The following is a 20707-nucleotide window of genomic DNA, read 5'->3' as shown; positions in this document are numbered from 1 at the left end:
ACCACTACTAGTTCCTGCGTTTGCTTGTCACCGCCAAAAGAATGGAGGGGTTGCCTTCCCGGGGCCTTTACCAGCTTTGGACGGTCTCGGTTTATCCCCCTCAGCGCTTTTATTTCCATTCTCATTCAATATTCCCCAATTCTCTTATCAGCCGCTATCACTGTCACCTTCCACCACATATGCGGCCGAGGCCCATCCCGGGCGTCGCTCCGTTTTCCGACCCTTATCTACGACTTTTTATCTTACCAATTCTGCATAGTACACGTCTCCCTTATCCCCTTATCTTTTCCTCTATCTCTCTATCTCTCTATCTCCTATTCTATTTGCTTTACAAAGATTTTATTATCGCCTCTGGGCAAACAAAAATGATGGTATATTTAAGATGGATTAGATATAAAACACGGTGTGGCTTTGTTAATGGACGGCGTTTTTTTTTTTTTGTTTTGGCTAAAAAAAGAAGCAAGATTTTTGCATGGCATGATGAGACATCTAATTGGGGAGTTACACAGAACCCATGAATAAATGAAAGATTTAATTGATATAAAAAAATGATAATATTATTATACCTACCTATCTGCATGAATTGTGAATTGGAGGTTCAGCGTATCATCGATGTCGGCGATCATCCCAATTGCGCAGATCTATGTCTGTTACGAGTCCATATCTAACAAACCATAGATCTGTTTTCGTATTCCCTGCCCAGTATCCATGTACACAATCAGCAGTTTCTCGTACCTTAGACAACTCGCCCCAGACCCTTATCACGGTGGCGGCGCCATGTCTCACGTCTCTCCAACTGCGTCGCACAGAAGCTGCAAGCATCGCGATCATGCTTGTTCTTTTACCCCACGGCCGATACGTGTGTTACTTATCTTTGTTTTATGTCATGATAGTATTTCAAACTTTTTTTTAGCCACTGCAACACACACATTGAGGTGGCGTCACTGCTACTGCTAATAACAGGATTTTTGTGCTGTGCTAGTTATGGAGGTGGCGAAGAGAAACGAGGAGTTGTGGTACGACTAGTCGTTTGTGCTGTAGAGGATGGAGGCGAATATCTTCGGTTGCTTATCTTTATGTTCATTTTCTTTGCATCTTTTCTGTAGAAATCGTCTGTAAGAAGGACAAGTCCGTGAGTATGTAGATGGATGATATGTATTGCTAAGGAGAGTATGGGTCAACAGCTTAAATAAGCTGCTTTGCAGAGCAAGACGAGGATGCAAATAAAATCAATAACTTTCTCATGTCTTTACTCATATAACAGAGAGCACAGATGAATTTTCTCTCTCTCTCTCTCTTTCTTCTCTCTTCCCCAGGTGACGTTCCACTTTTTGCTACAATCCTTCTTACAATTTTTCCTCGTCTTCAAAAAACACCAAGCACAACGTAACACAGCTCTAGCCTCAATTTCGGAATCATCAGAAACCACCAAGCTTTTGCGCCGGAAGAAAAGATAAAAATTGAAATATGGAAAAAACAGCCGTGTAAGGGAGAAGAGTAACAGAAAAATTCAGCGACTAGCACAACGTTTGTGGAACACGGCCATTTATTTTTGAATATAAAAAAAAAAGAGGGAGCGTCAGTGTAACCTCTGATTTAGCCGGATTTTGATAGAGCCATATCGAGAATGTGGAAGAACCTGGTTGTTGACAGTATTGTGTATTGTGTCAGAGTGAAGAAGCTGTCATACATGAGGCATCACAATATATGGAGAAGAGAAGTAGATCATGAATGACAACTCGTATCTTGCCCCGTTGCCAGTTTTACAGTCCTGGTTTTTTTCTGTTCCATTACTGGTGATGCTCATTCATCTGTACGTCAAGTGTGTGACGTAAAACCTAAAAACTTGCATTTGGCAGGGTTGTCTAGAAACAGTGAAAATCACATCAGGCCAATCAAATAAAGAGACTCAACGAGGTTTGATCTGACGTGCAACTGCCTCAAGTCATACTGACAACTCAATCTCCGTCTAAAGATGCCTCCAACATCACATCTCAAGATTGAATCAACACCTTGTCATTAATAACATCGCATCTCATTATCGCCCTTGCAATCAACCTAACAATAATCTTGTTCTTTTTCAACACATAGCCACAAACACCACGTAAAGCATCTCGTTAGTAACATAACCCCAACTCCGTACAACCAAACACCCCCTCCTCTGAATTCCTGCTTCGTTCACCTCCCCCATCCACAAGCAAGACCACACCAAGACGAGTTACACAAAACAAAAAGCCAGAAAAAAAAAGCCACCAGAGCTAAGATTTTGGAGGAAGTCATCGTATATGGCATAATAGCTAATAGAGAGAAAAGCAATCATAGCCCTCCTTCTGGCTTCAGTCATCAAACATGGCTGCCACCCATGCCACTTCTTATTGCCACTCCGCTTCCCCCCAAAAGAAATACACCCACTCCTTGATTTTGACATGACATTAAGAAGAAAATCATTACAACCATCCTAAAACAGCTAATTTTTTATATCCCGTCTATTGGTCTTGAGCTCTCCATTTCTCCATACCGTCCTCGGTGCTTTGTTGTGTCATATGCCTGAAGCACGCGCGTCTGACTCTCATCGGCCTGCGAAAAGGCATAGCCACGCTGCTTACGCATACGCTGCACCTGCCGAACCTTGCGGATAGCCTTTTGAAATTGCTCCATCCTATTGAGTAAACTGTTAGCAAATCATCACACATCTCTTTCTCTACCTTGGCAGGTTTCGCATGGTAAATTTAAGGGGAGGGGTTAAAAGGAGGCTGTGTACATACCTAGGCCGGTAGTCCTGAATATTATACTTTTGAATCTCCTGAATATGGTGGTACGTCTGTGGAAAGTACATTCGCTTGACATACTTCCAGGCAAAGTCGCGCGACAAGCACAAACATGCCAGCACAAAAGTTTGGAGCCAAAAGATTGGGCTGCCGTACAGCTTGGGAATAACGCCAAAGTACTCGGTTGAGATGTGGACCTTGGGCGCGACGGTACCGTATACGGCAATGAAAACCCACCAGACGGCCATGCTGCCCGGAATAGCCAGAACATGGTACTTGGTCCAGTTGTTCGTTACCAGTGCCGCTTTGCCCAAGACCGTAAGGAGGACAGCTCCGTACAGAGCCGTTCCCCACACCCAGTGACCGTCAGTCTGTCCCTGGTTGTCAATCACATCGCTGTACCAGATCAACTCGGCAAAGATGTAGAGGACGAGGGAGTGATAGACAGCATTGACAATCCATTGCGCAAACACTTTGAGCTTGAACGCGGAATTCTGCTGGCCCATCATGTAGAGCTGAGGGTAACGATCGAGCAACCGCGCAGAAATGAACTGATCCAGGATACCAATAGCAAGAGGCGGAAAGAAGGTAAAGAAGACGTTGTAGAAAGACAAAGTCCATGATTCGTAAATAACTTGGCCGGAGAAAACATTCTGGAACGTATACCAAAACTGCGTCAGGTATAGGGCGATATTCTTGTAAAAAGAAAACAGAATCGCCTTGCTCACTCGCTGGTAGCTCCACGCGCCGTGAACGAGCAGCAGCTTTCGTAAATACCTGAACTGAGCAATAGCCACGTCGGCACTTCGTGCGGCCTGTAGACCTTCTTCGCCGCTGATACCAACACCAATGTGTGCTGCCTGGATCATGGAAACGTCGTTTGCTCCGTCGCCAATAGCGAGAAGGATTGATTGCTTTCGATGCTTCTTGACCAGCTTGACGACCAATGCTTTCTGTAAGGGTGACACACGGCAACAGATGACTGCCTTGCACATGATGGCGAGATCGAGGAAGAGCTTATCCAAGCCCTTTTCAAGAGCAAAGGTGAGAGATTTGCCGTCAATGATGAGAGCAAGCGACTCCATTTCAATGGTACCGTCGCCTTGTGTCCTAATGGCATCGAGCTTCTTCTGGATATTGTCACGGGTTGCAGCGGCCGTCTCTTCGTTGACAATCAAGAGCATCATATCTTCACTCAGAAGCTTACAACTCATTCCGATGTTAATGGCCGTTTCCTGTCGATCTCCCGTCAAAACCCAGACCTTGATGTTGGCCTGCTGGAGAGTGTGAATGGTCTCTGGTACGCCATCCTGGAGACGATCTTCGATGGCAGTTGCGCCAAGGAGGTAAAAGTCATGTTCAATAATTTCAGCAGCCTTGTCCAGCTCGTCAGCTCGGTTACCGCCCACAGTCGTCGCTGCCGTGTCGAAGAGCTGGCGCCATTCTTGGTATTCTTGTTCGGGAACTTCGCGCATAGCCAAACAAAGCGTTCTGAGACCCTCCGAGGCGTACTCTTCGAGATGGCGCAAAGTGACTTCGACATGGGGATTCTGGTCGTTTAGTCGTTCCAAGATGACGGTATCAGCACCCTTGCAGTAGATTCGAACCTTTCCATCCGGACAGCGGAAAATGGCTGACATTCGCTTACGGGTCGAGTTGAACTCGCAGACGGCCAGTAGTTCATATTCCTGCGGTCGGCCATTCGCTTCGATAATGACGGATCTGGGCTTTCGAGCAGTAAATCGGTAACCCATGGTGACCGCTCCGGCCACCAGCGCACCTTCATCGGGAGAGGCTGCTTGATATTTAATCTGTCCTTTCTCGTCCATTTCGGGTATAACCGTGTGGCAGGTGGCCAGCAGGGCGAGGAAATGATCAATCATTCCCGCGGTCTCATGGCCTCCTTCCAGGTTGGCTTGGAGCGTCTTGAAATCGAAAATGGCTGACTCTTCATCGTCCATACCAGTCGACCGGCGGTCTTCGGGAACCTCTTCGGCATACATGATGCCACCGATAGAGCATTGTTTGAACTCCATCTGGTTGCATGTAAGCGTACCAGTCTTGTCTGAAAAGACAAACTCAACCATGCCAAGCTCCTCAACCAAACTCGAAGTTCGGCAAGTAGCCGGCGTATCATTCTTATCGTAGTACATGTCAAGATCGTCGTTGATGAGAATACCCTGCCAGTATTTGACCAATTCTATACTAACGAAGAGAGAGATGGGAACCAAGGCAGAGAACAACACCCAATACGTAACCATGTCTTTGAAGAAGACTCCGGCCGCGGTTCCAGCGCTGTCGATTTTGTCCAGATAGAGGTAGGAAAGCGAGTCGCCCGTGGCGCCGCGCATAACCAAGTCGCCAATGGTACAGATGAGACTAAGTGCCAACAGCATACCGACTAGCATGAGCACGAGCCAGTTGAGCTGTCTCTCGACCTTGGTACGCTTAATTGGCGTTGCCGTGGCGTTTCGCATTAGCTTGGTTTCGTGGCCCGTGAAGACGACAATGCCGTGGATCCATGGAGTATTTCTCAAGGTGGCGCCTCGGAGGAGCAGCTGCTCTGGGTTCAACGCGAGCTCCTTTTCTCCTCCACCTGCTTGCATCGTCAATGTCGCTTCGTACGTGTACAGGCTGCTGTTGGGCTGTTCCGACTTGATGCGCCCGCCTAGCCGGCTCAGCTCGCTAGGTGAAACCATTGTCGAAGTCTCGGGGAGAGCTTGCTTAATCTTCAAGTTGGTCTCGCCGTCCAGGTTTGCCGTTTCGATATAACAGAGACCTTCGGGCTCGGAACTTGCGAGGAGAACCAGATCGGCCGGAAAAGGCTCCTCGGACTCAACTCTGACTACGTCACCAATTGTCACAGCATTCCATTTCGTTTCCGTAAAATTTGAACCGCGTAAAACTCGCGCCAGGGAAGTATTGAGAGCATTATCCGCCGTTCGTCTTCGGTAATCCTCAACCAATTCCTTGATAGCAGAGACCAAGAGCACAATGGCCAATGGTCCGATTGTCGTGTACTTGTTCGTGGGCGAAAGACCGGGGATCTGTTGCAAAGCGGCCGTGAACAAGAAGAAGATGTTTGCAACCTTTGAGAATTGTTCAAAGAGAAACTTGGGTAGAAAGGTGGCGACATTATATTTGGCCGTTGAAATGTGATTGCCAACGTACTTGTTGGCGGCATTCGCAGGAGGGTTGTTCAGGTGGATGATCCTTGGTCCCATAGTCGAAGGATCCGGTTTGCTACGGCCAAACTTGAATTTGCTCATCATATTCCCCTTGGGCTGTTCCGGCTGCTGCTGCTGCTGCGAAGGAACCCGCGCCCCTGGCTCTGTCAGAGGCAAATCCATTTCGGAATAGCCCTGGCCCATCCCGAGCCTATGCTTCAGCTTGCCGAAAAACCCTCCCCCTAGAGTCAACACACTGTTACGGGCCATCGCATTGTTTCTAGCAGCTGAGGACTGCCCCGCATCCCCGGCGCTTCCTTGCTGGTATAGCATGTCATCTTCAGGATAGTCGTCGTAGTCGTCGGCGTAGCGCTGGTAGTTGTTGAGGTCTGACGATTGGCTGAAATTCCCAGCGTGATACGGCCCCGATTGTCCTGGCGGTTGCGCCGCCTGCGCTCCCATGGAGCGACCTGCTTGTGGATATGACGACTCGGCTCCGACAAAGTCATCGTAGGACACAGAGGGCCGGCTCTGCGGGTCGTGGTCGAGATCATAGGCTCGGGCAAGATCGTCGTCGTTCAGGGTCGACCGCTGCCCTGCGCTGTAGATTGGCTGCTCGTTGTCCAGGTCGAGCAGCAGGTCGTCGTTATTTGAGGGCCCGCCATGGCGTCCCACAGGTTGTCGTCCAGCCATGCAGGACAACAAGCGATGGGTTAGGCGATCGAGGAGGCGGGATAGCAACGCATGCGGAATCGCTGTCGTTGAAAAACCAGCACGGGCGGCTTTGTCTCTTTGTCGTTCTGTGAGGTCGGATTCTGGATGGCGGACTTGCAACTCGGGTCGAAACAAGGCCCGCGATATCGATAGCGTCTGCTCCGCCAGACCGGTGATCTGTTCCGTTCCGTGTGGCTGCACAGCCTCGTTTCGGCGCAGGCCCTTTGTGCTGGACAGTGGGACGCTTGTCGAGGCTCAGGGCGCTGGTACGTCAGCACCAGCAGACAGAGGCGCAGTGAGGTTCAAAGGAGCTGGATGGAAGTAATAATAGCAGCAAGCAAGCGCGGATATCTAAAGCTCTCGGCAAGGTTTTTGGGGGGTCTAGGAACTGCACTGGGTTCTTGCTGCTCCCCTCTAACCCCCTCCCCAGGATTCGATACGAGCGCTGATGCTGAAAGGGGGTCCGTGTTAGCTGGCTTTTACAGCGTCTACAGGCGTCTGCGTGCTGCAGCTCCACTGCCGCAAGAACTTGGGCCCACGTTCCAGCTTGGTTCCCCTGAGAGCATCCCCTTTGCGACAAGTCTCTCTCCACTGCAACTTTAGCGGCGAGATACTTTGCTGAATGCCAGAGCTCGCGTCGAAACACCGAGTTTCGTCACCCTTGGAATTCAAACAGTATATCGGCGATTTTATACGGAGTACCTGGTACGAGCCAAGAACGTCAGTCCGCCACTGTTATCTCAGCCTTGCCACAAGCATCCAACTTTAGACATCAAATACGTAAGGCTGAGCATAAGTGTTGAAGGATAGAAATACCATCACTTCCTTCACTCAGACTTATTTATAACCTTTTTTTGTGGATATCGATTAAGCGAACCGGATACGAACACCAGCTTCAACACAGCCATGGTGTGCAGTAAGTGTCTGAAGCTCACCAAGAGCACAAAGCTCGCGACCCCAGAGGTCAAGAAGAAGAGTGAGATGTACTACGGATCACCGGCTTCGTCGAAGGCGAGCGGCTCCAAGTCGGCCACTCTAGGCAACACCGGAGTGTCAAAGGTATGAATAGCCCACGTTCAGCTCTTTTTATCAAAGAATAATACTAACGGTTGTTCTCAGAGTAAGCTGCTGTCCAAAGCGGCGAAGAATCCATATGCGGCGTATTCAAGGTATGTTCATATCAAGGGAACCGGGGCAGTATACTTTGAAGTAGCTAACAACTGATACAGCTCATGTACAAAATGTAAAACCAAAATCACACAAGGCCATTCCTACTGTCAAAAATGCGCCTTTAAAACAGATTGTGAGTATATCCATCTTGGTTGCTATTCCTTTGCTTTTCCTTGGCCACTTGAGCTTACAAACATCACAGCCTGTCCCATGTGTGGAAAGCCAAACAAGAAGACTAGCTCCAAGGCCCCGGCCATTGATGCATATAAAAACACGCTATAATAAATGAAATCAACATGCGTACATACGACAAGCCATCATTCTATCTGACACAAGAGTCAGCACGCCGCACATCTCACCAGATACACGCGTGTGCTGAGATTACATGACATCGCGAGGCAGCACACCATGTTCCAGTACAGCATTGTTCAGACACATGAACTTCAGGCCCTTTACAGAAACCTGAAATAGTCACAAGTAGAGAAAGGCTCTCTAGCAGTAAGGAGGTACCAGGGCTGAGCTTGGTGACAACGACAAACACGCCGATTTGCAGAGAAGATGTGTAGCCCACTCGGCAATTATATATTCTATGTAGGCATAGAGTTCATACGAGTGATTATCCAGCCTAGATATAAGGCAAGAATAGCAATAATTCGGAAATTCAAGACCAAAATAAGCTCGTGCTATCATCATTTACACATTCATATCTCATTCAGTAATCCATCTAGTCTAAAGCACAGATCGAGGAACACCACCCAGCACCTTATTCAACCACTGCCCAATCTGCCGATTCACCTCATGCCCAGCCTCCGCCAAAGCCCAATGCGAAGCATTCACCTCCGTCTTCGTAAGATCCGTGTAAAACGCATCCATCCCCTTCGCCATCGCCGGCGGCAACGCACTATCCCTACTCGCCGAGATGAATAACGCCGGCATCTCATACTTCATCGCACTCCCATTCTTCTTCGCATGCTCCGCCTCCTGCTCCGAGTTAATCTCCCGCGTGCGGTACCAGTTCAGCGGCCCACGCATCTCAGGCGGCCCATGCAGCGAATACTGCTCGACGTAGTGCTCCAGCTCCTGCTCGTCCAAGAGCAGAGGCGGCCTCAGTTTATCCAGGTTATCGAAGAGAACGCCCTCGCTCGTGGTGAAGCCCGTTTCGCCGTTGGGGCCTCTTGCGCCGAACAGGGCGAGGAAGAACTTGCGGAGCATGTCTTTGCCTTGGATCCGGGCTTGCACGTCGGGGCCTCCGAGCTGCAGCTGGTATTTGAAGTTGGGCAGGCCTCCCGCAGCAATGATGTTCTCGAGGCGAACCTTTTTGGTGTTTATGGGGTTTAGGGGCGTGCAGACGGAGAAGACGGCTTTGATCAGCTCGGGATAGTAGTAGGCGACTCGCCAGACGATGGCACCGCCCCAATCATGGCCACCAAGGATGATCTGGCCCTTTTCGCCGACAAACTCGCGAGCCAGCGCAACGACATCAGCGCAGACGCTCTGGAACGAGTATTCCTTGATATCCTCGGGGGCATCGGTGCCGGCATAGCCAACCATGTTGGGCGCCACGACCTGGAAGCCCAGCGACATCAAGTAGGGAATCTGGCAGCGCCATCCGAAAGCCATGTCCGGCCAGCCATGAATGAGAAAGATTGTGTCGACCTTGGGGCCCTGAGGCTCGCCAAGGATGTAAGAGTATGTCTTGCCGCGGACTTGCTTAGTCTCGTACTTGACCCGAGGGTCGTTGGGCTTCAGTTTGCTGGTGTCCATTTTGTGGATTTTTCAGTTGCTTAAAGACTTGATGAGCTATAACAGAAATGGCTTGTTAGGATGAAACTAAAATATTAAAGAGACGTCTGTTCATTTAAGTAACAAGACCACACCAATTGGTGATACAGACGGATAAACGCACGTAGGTAGTGGTGAGGGGCTCCAGTACCACGAAAGACCGTCAGCAACGCCTCCAATCTTGGAAGAAAGTGTAAGACAGAGTAATTTTAAGTTTAATACAAACCTTGTCTTTACTAGTCTCAAGCAATTGAAAAGGAGAAGAAACCGCCGTTGATTGTCACAGCATCGTTCGTGTCACTAATAAGAGGCACAGCGCCGTTCTCCATACATATTCAATCCCCACTACGGGCCTCGGCCGGCACTCACAGCTGCTGTGGGGCATCGTTGCAACAGGTTATATGCTCCGTGCTCCCTGCAGAAGCATGCCGAGGAAGTTCGTTACCGCCTAAAACCTGGTAATTTCAGCCAACCTTGCTCATTTAGATGCCTGTACTTGATGATGATCGCTTGCTCCATACGGTAGCTACGGTACATATCGCGTGGTATCGAATGTATTCCTCCGGTATAAGCATGTGGCTCTCTCAACGGCACTCACGCCACCTTCATGTAAACCCGGGACGATAGCAAACAGCCATTACCAAGTACAGCACTACTCTCTAGCTGCGACTACTGCTACTTTGTAGATGACGAGTGCAATGATCAAGTATTATTTTTTCACAGAACACTTCGTTTCCTTCTCGTGCTCTTGCTTGGAACATTCTACCTTCAGTACATAATTGTAGCTCCTCATAGCAACCAAGTACCAAAGACTGCAGCACCGTTATATAGGCCCTTGAATAAAAATACCCACAATAGATAAAATAAGAGCAGTGGTATAAAGAAACAAACATCACTTGGCCTTTAGTGCTTCAAAGTAAAAGAAAAATCGGGGGGAATCATTTCGTAAAAATCGGTCAGTAAATCACCATGTCCTCCTCAGCCTCTTCAAGATCATCACCAGATTCGTCGTGATGGCCCTTGTGTATGTCTTGAGATACTCTTCGCTCTTGTAGATGGGGCTTGTCGGCGCCGTGATGCGGGCTCCGGGCAGGGCTCTCGCGTTCAGGCGCTCTCGTGGCAGCAGCAGCAGCAGCAGGTTCATCAGGGGTCACGCTTGTTTGCCTCGTCGGGGGACCATACCGCTCAATGTGCCGCTGTTTCCGAGCCTTGAATTGCTCAACTTCCTTCTCTATTGAGGCTCTCGCCCTCTGGATCTGGTCGTCGATGGTGTCTTTTTGATCTGCTGTGACCTTCCACGGTAGATAGAACTACATACCCATTAGCGCAAGGTTGAACATCAACTGAGGTGACTGATACATACAATCGCAGGCTCAGATCTAGTCCGCAGAAATTTCGCCATGGCTAATCGTTTTTCGTGCTTGTTCTTCATCTGCAAAAATCCAGAATCAGCACCATCTTCTCCAGTCTTCTCGTGTCGCGCAGCTCTTACCACTTCTTCGTCAAACACAATCTGCTCAGCCATGCGGATCTGATACAGCTTCTCTAGCCTCTCGCTTCTCTTCTGGTCATCTTCAACTCTCTGCTTCTGCATACGCTCTTGCTGGCGGCGCTCAATTTCCTGCCGCCGCTTCTGCTGCTGGGACGTGTTAGATGTCTGGCTTAGAGTGCTCATCAAGCCGCCAAACAGCCGCTTCCCCCGCTTCTTCTCTTCTTGCATCACCAATTTGCGTCGGTCTTGGGTTGCTGCGGCTGATGCGACTTCCCCATTGTCGTCGCCATGGCTAGGTGATGGTGGCCGTTTCGAAGCTGTAGCATGGTCCTGATCGTCGTCATCGTGCTTCGCGCGCTTGGGGGAATCATCCTCGGGTCTCTCGTCTTCAGCTTTTCTCTTGAGGGATACGTCTTCGGTGCTCTCTGGCGCTGAGCGGTCCTCATCAGCTGGTCGTGGTAATCCTGCCGCCGCCGCACTATAAGAAGATCCCATCGGTCAGGTTTCGAGCTTGCGATACAGAGTCAATGCGCATACTTACCTCTCCGCCTCCCCAATTGTAGCCATTTTCGTCCCAATGCAATTCACCGCATCAATAGGAGCTTGCTACAGCAACATGATATTGACACAGGGCTTGAAGCTGGAACTGGCGCAGAATGATTGGCTGAAGCTAGGCTGTCGAAAGGTCGAGGCTGAGTAAGAAGTCACGGAAAGCAATTCGCCCCCACCGTGAAGCGCTCTAGCACATGATTGGCCCAGCTCTTTCTGCCACTCATTGATTCCATCCAACGTCACTGCAAGGCTGATGAGAAATCCACGCGACTTTGCCCTTGCAGCTCTAGCCTCTGAGACCTTGGATCTGCAGCATATTAAGACTGTCTTTGCCTTCCTTCGTTTTTCCTCCATTACCACCTCATCTTCCACCAAACAACAGCCAGGGCGTCACAAAACTCCCAATCGCCCACCATGTCTCGCCATCACCCGTAAGTTGCTTCTCGCGTCGCCCTGCCTCAGACACCAGAAAAACAAAGACATCTAGCTAACTAATACTCTCTCCAGCGATCTCGTCATGTGCCGCAAGCAGTCCGGCATCGCCATCGGCCGCCTCTGCGATAAATGCGACGGCAAATGCCCCGTCTGCGATTCCTACGTCCGCCCCACGACTCTTGTCCGCATCTGCGACGAGTGCAGCTTCGGCAACTACCAGAACAAGTGCGTCGTCTGCGGCGGTGAGGGCATCTCCGATGCCTTTTATTGCTACGAGTGCACGCGCCTAGAGAAGGATCGCGACGGGTGCCCGAAGATTATAAACCTGGGCAGTTCAAGAACAGACGTATGTTTCTCCATCTCTCTATCATTGCTCTCCCAAAGCAGTTTATGCATATACTGACCTTTCTTCCTGAAATACAGTTATTCTACCAAAAGAAAACGAATCGGCAGGCAAATTACTAGCCAAGCAGTGGCCCGGGTTTGGGCAGGACAGTTGCGGTGGACTAAAACAAACAATTATATATATCAAATGGGAATTAATCATACATATGGACTGGAGTTTAGCGGCGCTTTCGTTACAGGGCATAATTGACACTTTGTCTGCAATTTCAAAGTTTTTCGTCTGGGCAAATATATGTGGCAACGGCCTTGAGCAGCACGACTCAAGTCTACACACATTTCTATAGATTGAAAGCTAGAAATAAAGGCATATTCTTCATAATTATCGTGTCCGCCAGGACATAGGTGGTACACGGTACAGCTAATACCAGCTATCCAAGACTAAAACTCCGTCTCATGCAGAGAAGATACAAAAAAAATAATACAAAGGAAAGATTATATATATAAGTTTGGTGTACAATCCAGTTCCAGCGTCCATGCTCTTTTAAATGTAGCTCACCTTAGTTCCCATTCCCACCGTCGCTGCAACTTTCGCCCATGCCGTCCTCACGATCTGCTCTATTCGCTGCCGCGTAGCTTTGTGGCCGAGCATGATGAGTAGGCCCATGGTGAAGGCCATCACCCTCATCAGTATCGCAGGATTGCCTGTGACGGAGCTCGCAAGACTCTCAAAGAGCTGTCGAAAGCGGGATAAGATCAAGGTAGCTCGTGCTGTGATGGTTAGGGGCCCTGCCGCCGCTGATGATGCGCCAGCTTTTGATCGTGATTTCCCAGTCGGACGTGGAGGGCGCGCGACGCCGGTTTGGGGCGATCCAGGGGGTTCAGCTCTTCCTACACCGCTAAAGCTGGGAGTCTGCTCGATGCCATAGTCGCCTTCGCTTGTCTCGCGGCTTATACGTTCTTCTTCAAGCCGTTTCCGTTCCTTCTCTTCATTCTCGGCCTTTAGCCGCTTTGCCTCGGCAATATCTTTCTGTAGTTGCTCCTCTTGCCGCTTTAGCTCTTCCCGGTCTTTTCGCTCCTGTTCCTCCTGTTCCTCTTGTAGACTCTGCAGGGCTTGCTGGAAAGCTTCTCTGCGCTCCTCATCGAGGACAGCGCTCACGTCAATGAATTCGCGAGCATAGTCCCACTCGCCATTTTGGGGGAGGACGTGGAGAGTATAGAGTTCCAGAAGCTTGACTCGTGAATTTAAGTCTCCTGGAGTATTTGCGCCGTTGGCTCTCCTGGCAGGGGACTGGTAACGGTTCGATGGCTTTGCAAAGTCATTCAGGTCAAGATTGGGAATGTTCGACGAGGCTAGGTAGTTTTCCAGCATCTTTTGATTGAGAGACTGGTCGCGCGCATGCGCAAGTGATAGCGTCGCCCTGTCACCGCCATGGTTAGTGGTCTCTCTTGAGATATACGTAGTCAGCTACAATGGTAGATTCTAACTCACAAGTTGATCACGACGTCGGCATCAACATCTCCCTCCAGTCCGTGGTATCCATTCCGGACTACTTCCTCCCAGATAGAGCCGTCTCGCACTTTGGAGCACAGCGCTCTCCACTCCTGGTTGCCAAAGGCGTCCTTGCCTTCCTCGGGCTCCAGCTCGACAATTGCGTTGAGGAGTGTCAGGTACAGACTCCAGACCTTGATCCTCGTCCCTCGCGAAGACTTGGTTACCGGGGCTGGCTCGCCATCGTCAGCAGAGCTGGGAGGCGTGATGATGGGGCGCAGTGTGCTGAGAGCCTCGGGCAGTCGACGCGTCAGGAACAGCGTTGAAGCTTGTCGGTACGTCTTGGACACGGGCGAATAGCGCTTGGATCCGGACGACGAGAGGGAGGAAATCGAGGAGGCGAGGAGGCCATTTCCAAAAGACTCGCTACTCGACATTGCCGGGTTGAACGAGGCGTTGTAAGAGCCTCCGTACGCCATGGTGGAAAAGCGAGTTGCGAGCACTTGAGCAGCAAACGCGACGAGTGGGAGGAAAAGTGGTGGAGATGTCGGTGTTGGCGACGGCAACTCAGCTCAGCTCAGCTCAGCTCAGGGTGGATGGAGTCGCCAATTGGAGGTAAACAAGGAGCAGCAGCAGCAGCAGGTCAGTTCGCCGGGGTCGATGCAGCCTTATGCCCGTGTGTCGTGCAGGCCTCGCGCGAAGATGAAATCAAGAGGCTGGCTTTATCAATAAAGAGCACCGGGCCAGGGAATTAAGGAGAACGTCGGCCGGTGATGATTCAGCTGCTGGTTTCCGTCGCGACGCTGCAAAGGGCTTGCATGCCAGCCACTTTGCGCTCTGGCTGGCGGTGGACAGACCAGCTTTTTAGGCGCTTTAGCCTCGGCACCGCCAGAAGGAGAGCACCGCCGGCTCCACCGCAGCAGCGCAGGTCAGCCGAGGCCGGCTGGCGGTGACAGCTGCTATCCGCTACCCAGCCACCCACCGTATTTTATGCGACGCAGCAGGTACCGCACTAACCTCCGCTACCCGATCTACATCGCAGGCCAACATCTGATCTCCTCTAGCAGGGATCCGCCGTCTAATTCCGGAGATGAAGAGCTGTTTCGAGAAACAGGCGATATGCATCGTGCAGCCATTCATTTTAAAGCGCCACCGCGTGACGGCACTGCACGTCTGAATCGGAGTCCGTGGACGGCGTGTGTTGAGAATCGACATGCGGGGAGGAGGCAGCAACACGGCATGTGAATAGCTGCTTTGGATAATACAACCAACTTGATCCTAGGTAGGTAGCTCTTCATCTTAATACGAGCTTGTGCCGCGATTACTATTATGGATATCAATCTTCAATGTTATCTTCATAAACTTCATAGTATCATAAGCCCGCCTCCATATATATCCTCAAAACAAGAACCAAAACAAGACGCCTCTAGTGTACAAACAAAATGTATCATGCTGCTCCTCCAGTAATGCAAAACGACTTTCATGACCTGCGCGTTCTCTGTGATCTCCGCGGTGTCTCTTCAGCAGGCTCTAAAATCCTTGAGGCGATTATGCTATCTTCTCTCTCCAACAGCGTGGTCGATGCCCCCAAAAGCTGGTCTTCCCGAATCCAACCAGACTCCAGTGCAAAACATGCCACATCAGCCGCGCACCCGAAAGCAGGCACGTTCTTGGGGGCGTCTGGGTTCAAATACTTCCACAACTCCGCCGTCTCTTTCTTGAACCTTGCGAGTTCTCTCTTGCTGCCTTCAAAATGCTCCACCAAGTACTCGTACGTGTAAGCCAGCCAGAGCACATTCGTGTAAGGCACATATGCATCCCAAGAAAGCGGCCCGTCAATACCTGTGGCATAAGGGATACTGTGGGCTTCTGGAGGCATCCAGTTTCGGTCAGCACGGAGCAAGAAGGACCGCATTTGCCTATAGACTTTGCACTGCGGATTGTAAGTGCTAGTGAATAGGGTGAGATCCCTTTCTAGGTCGTAGACGATGGGCGCGGCATCATCGTTTGTCAGGTCTTCAGCTCGTGAGAGCCCGTAATCTAAGATTGTGATATCTAAGCCCGAATAGCCAAAGAAGCCATCTTCTTTGGGGTCCCTCTGCCGAGGGGGGCGGGCTTGTTTGACGCAGAGATTACCCTCGTGCAAATCACGATGCTATCAACAGTCAGCATGAGACGGCAATGAATAATGAATCAAGACCTTACCTCAAACATGGCGACCTCCTCAGCTCTTGCAAGTGCGATTGTCTCCAAAAGGAAAATATCCCACAACTGATCCACGCTGTCCAGCTCCCAGTTCTCCAGCGATTTCCCTGCATCCCCTAGTTCTACAACTAAAAAGGTGGTGTCATCCAGATACCGGCTCGGCGAAGGATAATACTGCGCTCTGCCCGGGTCCTCTCTCCTCATCTTCTTCTGCACTGTTTGATGCGTCTCCAGAAGCTCGTTTGTCGTTCTGCCCTTCACAAGGTAGCGTTCTTTGTAAACAGCGAATCCTGGAATGTCGGCCAGCCATTCGGATATTTGTAACTCGTTTTTGACGTCAATCTCTGAATGGGGCTCTTCATCAACGAGGCCAGATGCTACCTGCGCCTTTGTGAGGGCTTTGATAGGCGAGGCCAGTCGTATGGCCTTGATGATGCTCGTGCCTCGTTTATTGGTGATTCGGTAAACCTCTGCGGAGGAGGCTTCGGCAATCTTCTTAATCTGATCTCCAGGAGGACAGACATCGCCCCAAGTGAGAACTCTCAAGGCTTGCTCTTGCGCTATTGAAGGAACAGGCCTTTTTGCCCTGGTTTGCGGCACAGCATCGCGTGTCCGTACGCTTCGACGTTCTTGTTTCAGAGGTTTAAGAGTGTCATCTTCTGAGACTTGAATCGTCCTTTCTGAAATATCTTCTTCAATAACAACCGACTTGGCCCCTCTAGCAGACTTTCTCTTAGGCCTTTCCCTATCCCGTAATTTGAGTTCGTCCACCACAATCGACACATCTTCTTCCGCTACTTTTGTCCGACTCCTCGGCTTCTTAGGGCTCTCTAAGATCGAAATCTCAGCAAAGCTTGTGGTGAGCGGGTCGACTTGTTCGTCAATTGGCCTTGTATTCTGTTTTTCATCCTGTCTGTTGGATGGCTCTCGGACCGGGGCCTGGACCAGCTCTGCAAACATCCTTTCCGCGGTGGATTTCTTGGACTGTTTTCCATATTGACGGGCTACTGTTGTGCGACGCATTTTGCTCATCGATTTTCTTGTATACTGTTGCTCTTACATGAATAAAGGCGAATGCTTCAAGTCATCGATTTCAGCGTTGACGTTGGGCTTGAAGATTACAGTCCAGTTGGCTAGGCAACAACAGCCAAGGGTCTTGTGTTAGTCAGCCGGAACCATCCGCAGGATTCAACGTCATATGTGTTCACATGGCAGAAAACCAGAGTGCTGGAACCTGCATTGGTTAATTGGATCTATCCCTTTCATTGCTATATCTGTACAATACCAATTACATATCCCTATCAACTATGCTGGCCGCAATCGTTACTTGGTGTGATCGTACGGCCTACTTTAGCAACGCTATTAGCGGTAGCCAGGCGTTGGGGAAGCTAAGCTCTTGGTGAGTACATGGGGTTAGGCTGGAGGCGTGCAGCAAGGGTTACATCGAGAATAAAAGAGACTTCGAATTCTATCAGATGGCAGCAAATAGTAACAGCCATTGGAGATGGTACAGCAGTTAAATCTACAGCGTTCCTCTTCTAGAATCATAAGCCTGCTGGAAAATTGTAAAGCTGGGCTTCTTGACTTTCAGTTAGTGTGGGCAGAGCCTGGAACGAAGCCCAGAGAAGCAAAAGGCCGCGGGGCCCCACTCAGCCTTCGAGAACCTCCGCAAAAGATTCCACGCTGGCTGAATCGCCAACTCCAACCCCGACTCTCTCTCCTCTCCCCTCAACCTCCAGCCATTGAGCCCCAACCAGCCATGGCCGACGCTCTCAAGAACATGTTTGGAGGCGCAAAGTCGGGGCAGGCCGCTGCAGGCAAGGCAGACTCTGGTAAGCAATTGTCTTTTCCCCCACGTCTCCAGCTCAATTGCTTGCTTCGCGCTTTGTAATTGGAGCTGAAGAGCTGCTACCGTAACGGCGGGAAGATGGCGAAACGAAAAGCAAAGAGACAGCAAACTAACTTCTGATGACTAGACTTTGCCGACTTTGCTGGAGCTCCCGAACCTGTCCCCCAGGCTGCTCCCGACGCTGCGACGCTGACTGGAGCTACCGCGCAGCCCACCGGCGAGGTCGTCTGGACGAAATGGTACAACATCCATGAGCGCCACTCTCTGTCCGAGTTCAAGCCCGAGGGCATCATCCTCGTCATTGCCTCCATCATCTTCCTGTTCCACATCTTTGGCACGCGCGCAAACCGCTCCAAGGCCAGGGCTTGGGTCAAGGCTCACGCCCCCACCATGAAGAGCGAGTTCGCGTCCGTCGGCTTCCGTGGAGTTCCCACGCTGGACTCTGACTTTGACGCAAAGTCCTTCATCAAGGAGAAGTCGCTCTTCGAGTTCGCCTCGTACGCTACCGGCCGCCAGAATGTTGCCTTTATGGACGTCAAGATCACTCTTGCCAAGCGATTCAACCCTTTCTTGAACTACATTGAGCTGGGTCTGTCCCTGGTGACCGATACTTTTGCTGGCCCCGAGGACTTCGTCGAGGCAACCATTTATCCTTTTGATGGCAAAGAAGAGCTCACTCTTCCTCCTGCTGCCGGTGGTGTGGAGGCTCGTCCCAAGGACAGCAAGAGCACCTTTGACGGCTTTGTCTGGGCTGTTGTCAACAAGTCCAGCATGCAGAAGCTGCGTGATGACCGATACGACGTCTCCCTGACGGCCACCAAGGATCACCCCAAGCTGCCCGAGTGGCTGACCGTCATGAGCGAGAATGCCGAGATTACCGAGACTTTCCTTACTCCTGGTCTGATTGAGGCCGTTTCGAAAGCTGGTGACCTGTTCGACTACCTCATCATCTCTGACCAGCCCGCGGACAAGCCCACCCGTCTCGAAGAAACCACCCCTCGCAAGCGAGTGTTCCTCAAGTACCGACTCCCGTCCAACAACAACTATGATCAATTCATCCCTCTGTTTGAGCAGTTCACTCGCATTCCCGATGCTCTTGTCAGGGACGCCCATTTCCGCCCCGAGGTCCTCAAGCGTGTCCGTGCCACTCGTGAATCCATGATTGCCCAGCTCAAGAAGGCAATCGAGGAGGAGAAGAACGAGGAGCGCGCACTCGAGAAGGAACGGGCCAAGAAGGCCAAGCGAGATGCTGATCTTCAGGGCCTAGACGCTAAGCAGCAAAAGAGGTATCTTGAGAAGGAGAAGGAGAAGGAGCTGCGCAAGTCACAGAAGAGGATGACTACGCGAGGCTAAATGTTGTGGACTTGGTGCATGTGTAGCATGACGGACACGATGGTGGGGTTGGGATGACAACGAGAAGGCTAGGAAAATGCGGAGGTTATAATATGTACAAGTAGCCTATACTATGTAATACTGGGGGTCTTTTTCTCTTTATTTCTTGTTTATCCGCGGGATTTGAGATTTGAACACCGGGACACTACTTGAGTTGCAGTAATGCAATTTTCTGTTGGACATAGGAGAGCAAAAAAAGGAAAAGTACTTAATAATTCAATCAATATGACGTAATCCACATGTTGCTCTTCTGCTGGTAACTCAGAGGCGTCTACAACCTCAACGTGTGCTGTCATCATTATTTGGTGTCTGCGTCCAGCAAATCCTCGACTCTCTTGACTTTATCCTCTGCAGTCTGCTTCTTATCCGTCCTATTATGCCATGTTAGCAGATACCTACAATACTCATCCCCTCTCTTTCCTCTTGTTTCATGGCCATGACAGAATAAAATACCTCGATCCAACTCTCATTGAGGACTGAACCCTCACAACGCCCTTTTCATGAACTGCCGAGTGGGCCTTGCCGATCACCGTCATGACCTCCTCCCAGTTACCCTCTAAAGACAATATGGCATCAGTTTTGATTGATAAAAAAAAAAAAAAGACTAGATTGGAAGACTGAAACTCACCAACAGTTGTTCCAGCAGAGTGCATCGTGTATTTCAGACCACTTGCTTTGAGTACCCGCTGAACCTGGGCGATTTCCTCTGCCACGGAGACGGTGTTTGTGCCAATCTAGCCGCGATAATACAGCCTTGTTAATGAGACGCGAAAAAAAAAAGAAATCGGAAAACAATTTGAAGCTCACGGGGATCAAACAAAAGTCGGCATAGCACGAAGCTGGTGTCGGAATGGAGGCGTAATCCATAGCTATAGCGGTAGCTCCAAAGCCTCGGCGAGATGATATCTGCGGATGTAGAATGTGCCTCGAGGCGCCGTAAGTTCTGGGAGCAAGGCGGAACATTCAATGAGCTCAGACGCTGTGTGTTAGTGCTTTGAGCGATGTGACGATGAGAAGAGGAAAAGGGAAGTATGAGAACTGGAAATCGTATGTTGATAGGTCAATGTTTTTTAAGTAGAGGGGTTTTCCATTACTTGGGCGCTTTTTGCTTTTTTTAGCGGGCTTATGAGATGCCGAGTTTATGCGTGCCTTGATTATGCCTTTACGACTTTTTGTTTGATGGCATGTCTAAACAACTCATATCAACAGATGAAATGCAAATTCCACACATAAAATTTCTTAAATTGAAAACTTCTTCTTTGCAACATGTAGCAGTTGAAAATCAAGCCATGGAGAAGAAACGCGCAGAAGCCCATATCACAATAAGAAGACTGTCTTTCATTGAAA

At 50.1% G+C, this 20707-nt stretch overlaps 9 protein-coding genes across 9 annotated transcripts; 3 read left to right on the top strand and 6 right to left on the bottom strand.

The window, feature by feature from the left end:
* Positions 1 to 2475: 2475 nt before the first annotated feature.
* TGAM01_v203153 (phospholipid-translocating ATPase) lies at positions 2476 to 6628 on the bottom strand (the record flags this gene model as incomplete). The annotated part of the gene is made up of 2 exons (XM_018802511.1): positions 2476 to 2659; positions 2766 to 6628. 2 exons carry the CDS (start codon positions 6626 to 6628, stop codon positions 2476 to 2478), a joined length of 4047 nt encoding a protein of 1348 aa, XP_018664429.1.
* Positions 6629 to 7555: 927 nt separating this feature from the next.
* On the top strand, positions 7556 to 8101 carry TGAM01_v203151 (microtubule-associated protein CRIPT; the record flags this gene model as incomplete). Its single annotated transcript, XM_018802510.1, has 4 exons — positions 7556 to 7708; positions 7769 to 7818; positions 7879 to 7952; positions 8022 to 8101. 4 exons carry the CDS (start codon positions 7556 to 7558, stop codon positions 8099 to 8101), a joined length of 357 nt encoding a protein of 118 aa, XP_018664428.1.
* A 447-nt stretch (positions 8102 to 8548) lies between these two features.
* On the bottom strand, positions 8549 to 9583 carry TGAM01_v203152 (hypothetical protein; the record flags this gene model as incomplete). The annotated part of the gene is made up of 1 exon (XM_018802509.1): positions 8549 to 9583. The coding sequence occupies one exon, from the start codon at positions 9581 to 9583 to the stop codon at positions 8549 to 8551; it is 1035 nt and encodes a 344-aa protein (XP_018664427.1).
* Positions 9584 to 10557: 974 nt separating this feature from the next.
* TGAM01_v203150 (hypothetical protein) lies at positions 10558 to 11660 on the bottom strand (the record flags this gene model as incomplete). Its single annotated transcript, XM_018802508.1, has 3 exons — positions 10558 to 10911; positions 10965 to 11571; positions 11635 to 11660. 3 exons carry the CDS (start codon positions 11658 to 11660, stop codon positions 10558 to 10560), a joined length of 987 nt encoding a protein of 328 aa, XP_018664426.1.
* Positions 11661 to 12059: 399 nt separating this feature from the next.
* TGAM01_v203149 (pre-mRNA-splicing factor ini1) lies at positions 12060 to 12781 on the top strand (the record flags this gene model as incomplete). Its single annotated transcript, XM_018802507.1, has 3 exons — positions 12060 to 12076; positions 12153 to 12426; positions 12770 to 12781. The coding sequence occupies 3 exons, from the start codon at positions 12060 to 12062 to the stop codon at positions 12779 to 12781; spliced, it is 303 nt and encodes a 100-aa protein (XP_018664425.1).
* A 185-nt stretch (positions 12782 to 12966) lies between these two features.
* On the bottom strand, positions 12967 to 14393 carry TGAM01_v203148 (hypothetical protein; the record flags this gene model as incomplete). The annotated part of the gene is made up of 2 exons (XM_018802506.1): positions 12967 to 13843; positions 13915 to 14393. 2 exons carry the CDS (start codon positions 14391 to 14393, stop codon positions 12967 to 12969), a joined length of 1356 nt encoding a protein of 451 aa, XP_018664424.1.
* Positions 14394 to 15394: 1001 nt separating this feature from the next.
* Positions 15395 to 17151, bottom strand: TGAM01_v203147 (haspin protein kinase; the record flags this gene model as incomplete). Its single annotated transcript, XM_018802505.2, has 2 exons — positions 15395 to 16069; positions 16120 to 17151. The coding sequence occupies 2 exons, from the start codon at positions 17149 to 17151 to the stop codon at positions 15395 to 15397; spliced, it is 1707 nt and encodes a 568-aa protein (XP_018664423.2).
* A 472-nt stretch (positions 17152 to 17623) lies between these two features.
* On the top strand, positions 17624 to 19321 carry TGAM01_v203146 (hypothetical protein; the record flags this gene model as incomplete). Its single annotated transcript, XM_018802504.2, has 2 exons — positions 17624 to 17951; positions 18096 to 19321. The coding sequence occupies 2 exons, from the start codon at positions 17624 to 17626 to the stop codon at positions 19319 to 19321; spliced, it is 1554 nt and encodes a 517-aa protein (XP_018664422.2).
* A 337-nt stretch (positions 19322 to 19658) lies between these two features.
* Positions 19659 to 20323, bottom strand: TGAM01_v203145 (hypothetical protein; the record flags this gene model as incomplete). The annotated part of the gene is made up of 4 exons (XM_018802503.2): positions 19659 to 19731; positions 19814 to 19916; positions 19989 to 20094; positions 20168 to 20323. 4 exons carry the CDS (start codon positions 20321 to 20323, stop codon positions 19659 to 19661), a joined length of 438 nt encoding a protein of 145 aa, XP_018664421.2.
* Positions 20324 to 20707: the final 384 nt, after the last annotated feature.

The sequence above is a fragment of the Trichoderma gamsii genome (genome assembly GCF_001481775.2).
Source record: "Trichoderma gamsii strain T6085 chromosome Unknown Scaffold_8.2, whole genome shotgun sequence".
NCBI classification, from domain to species: Eukaryota; Fungi; Ascomycota; class Sordariomycetes; order Hypocreales; family Hypocreaceae; genus Trichoderma; species Trichoderma gamsii.
Note: the sequence above shows the minus strand (reverse complement) of the source record. Positions and strands in the feature narration are given on the sequence as shown.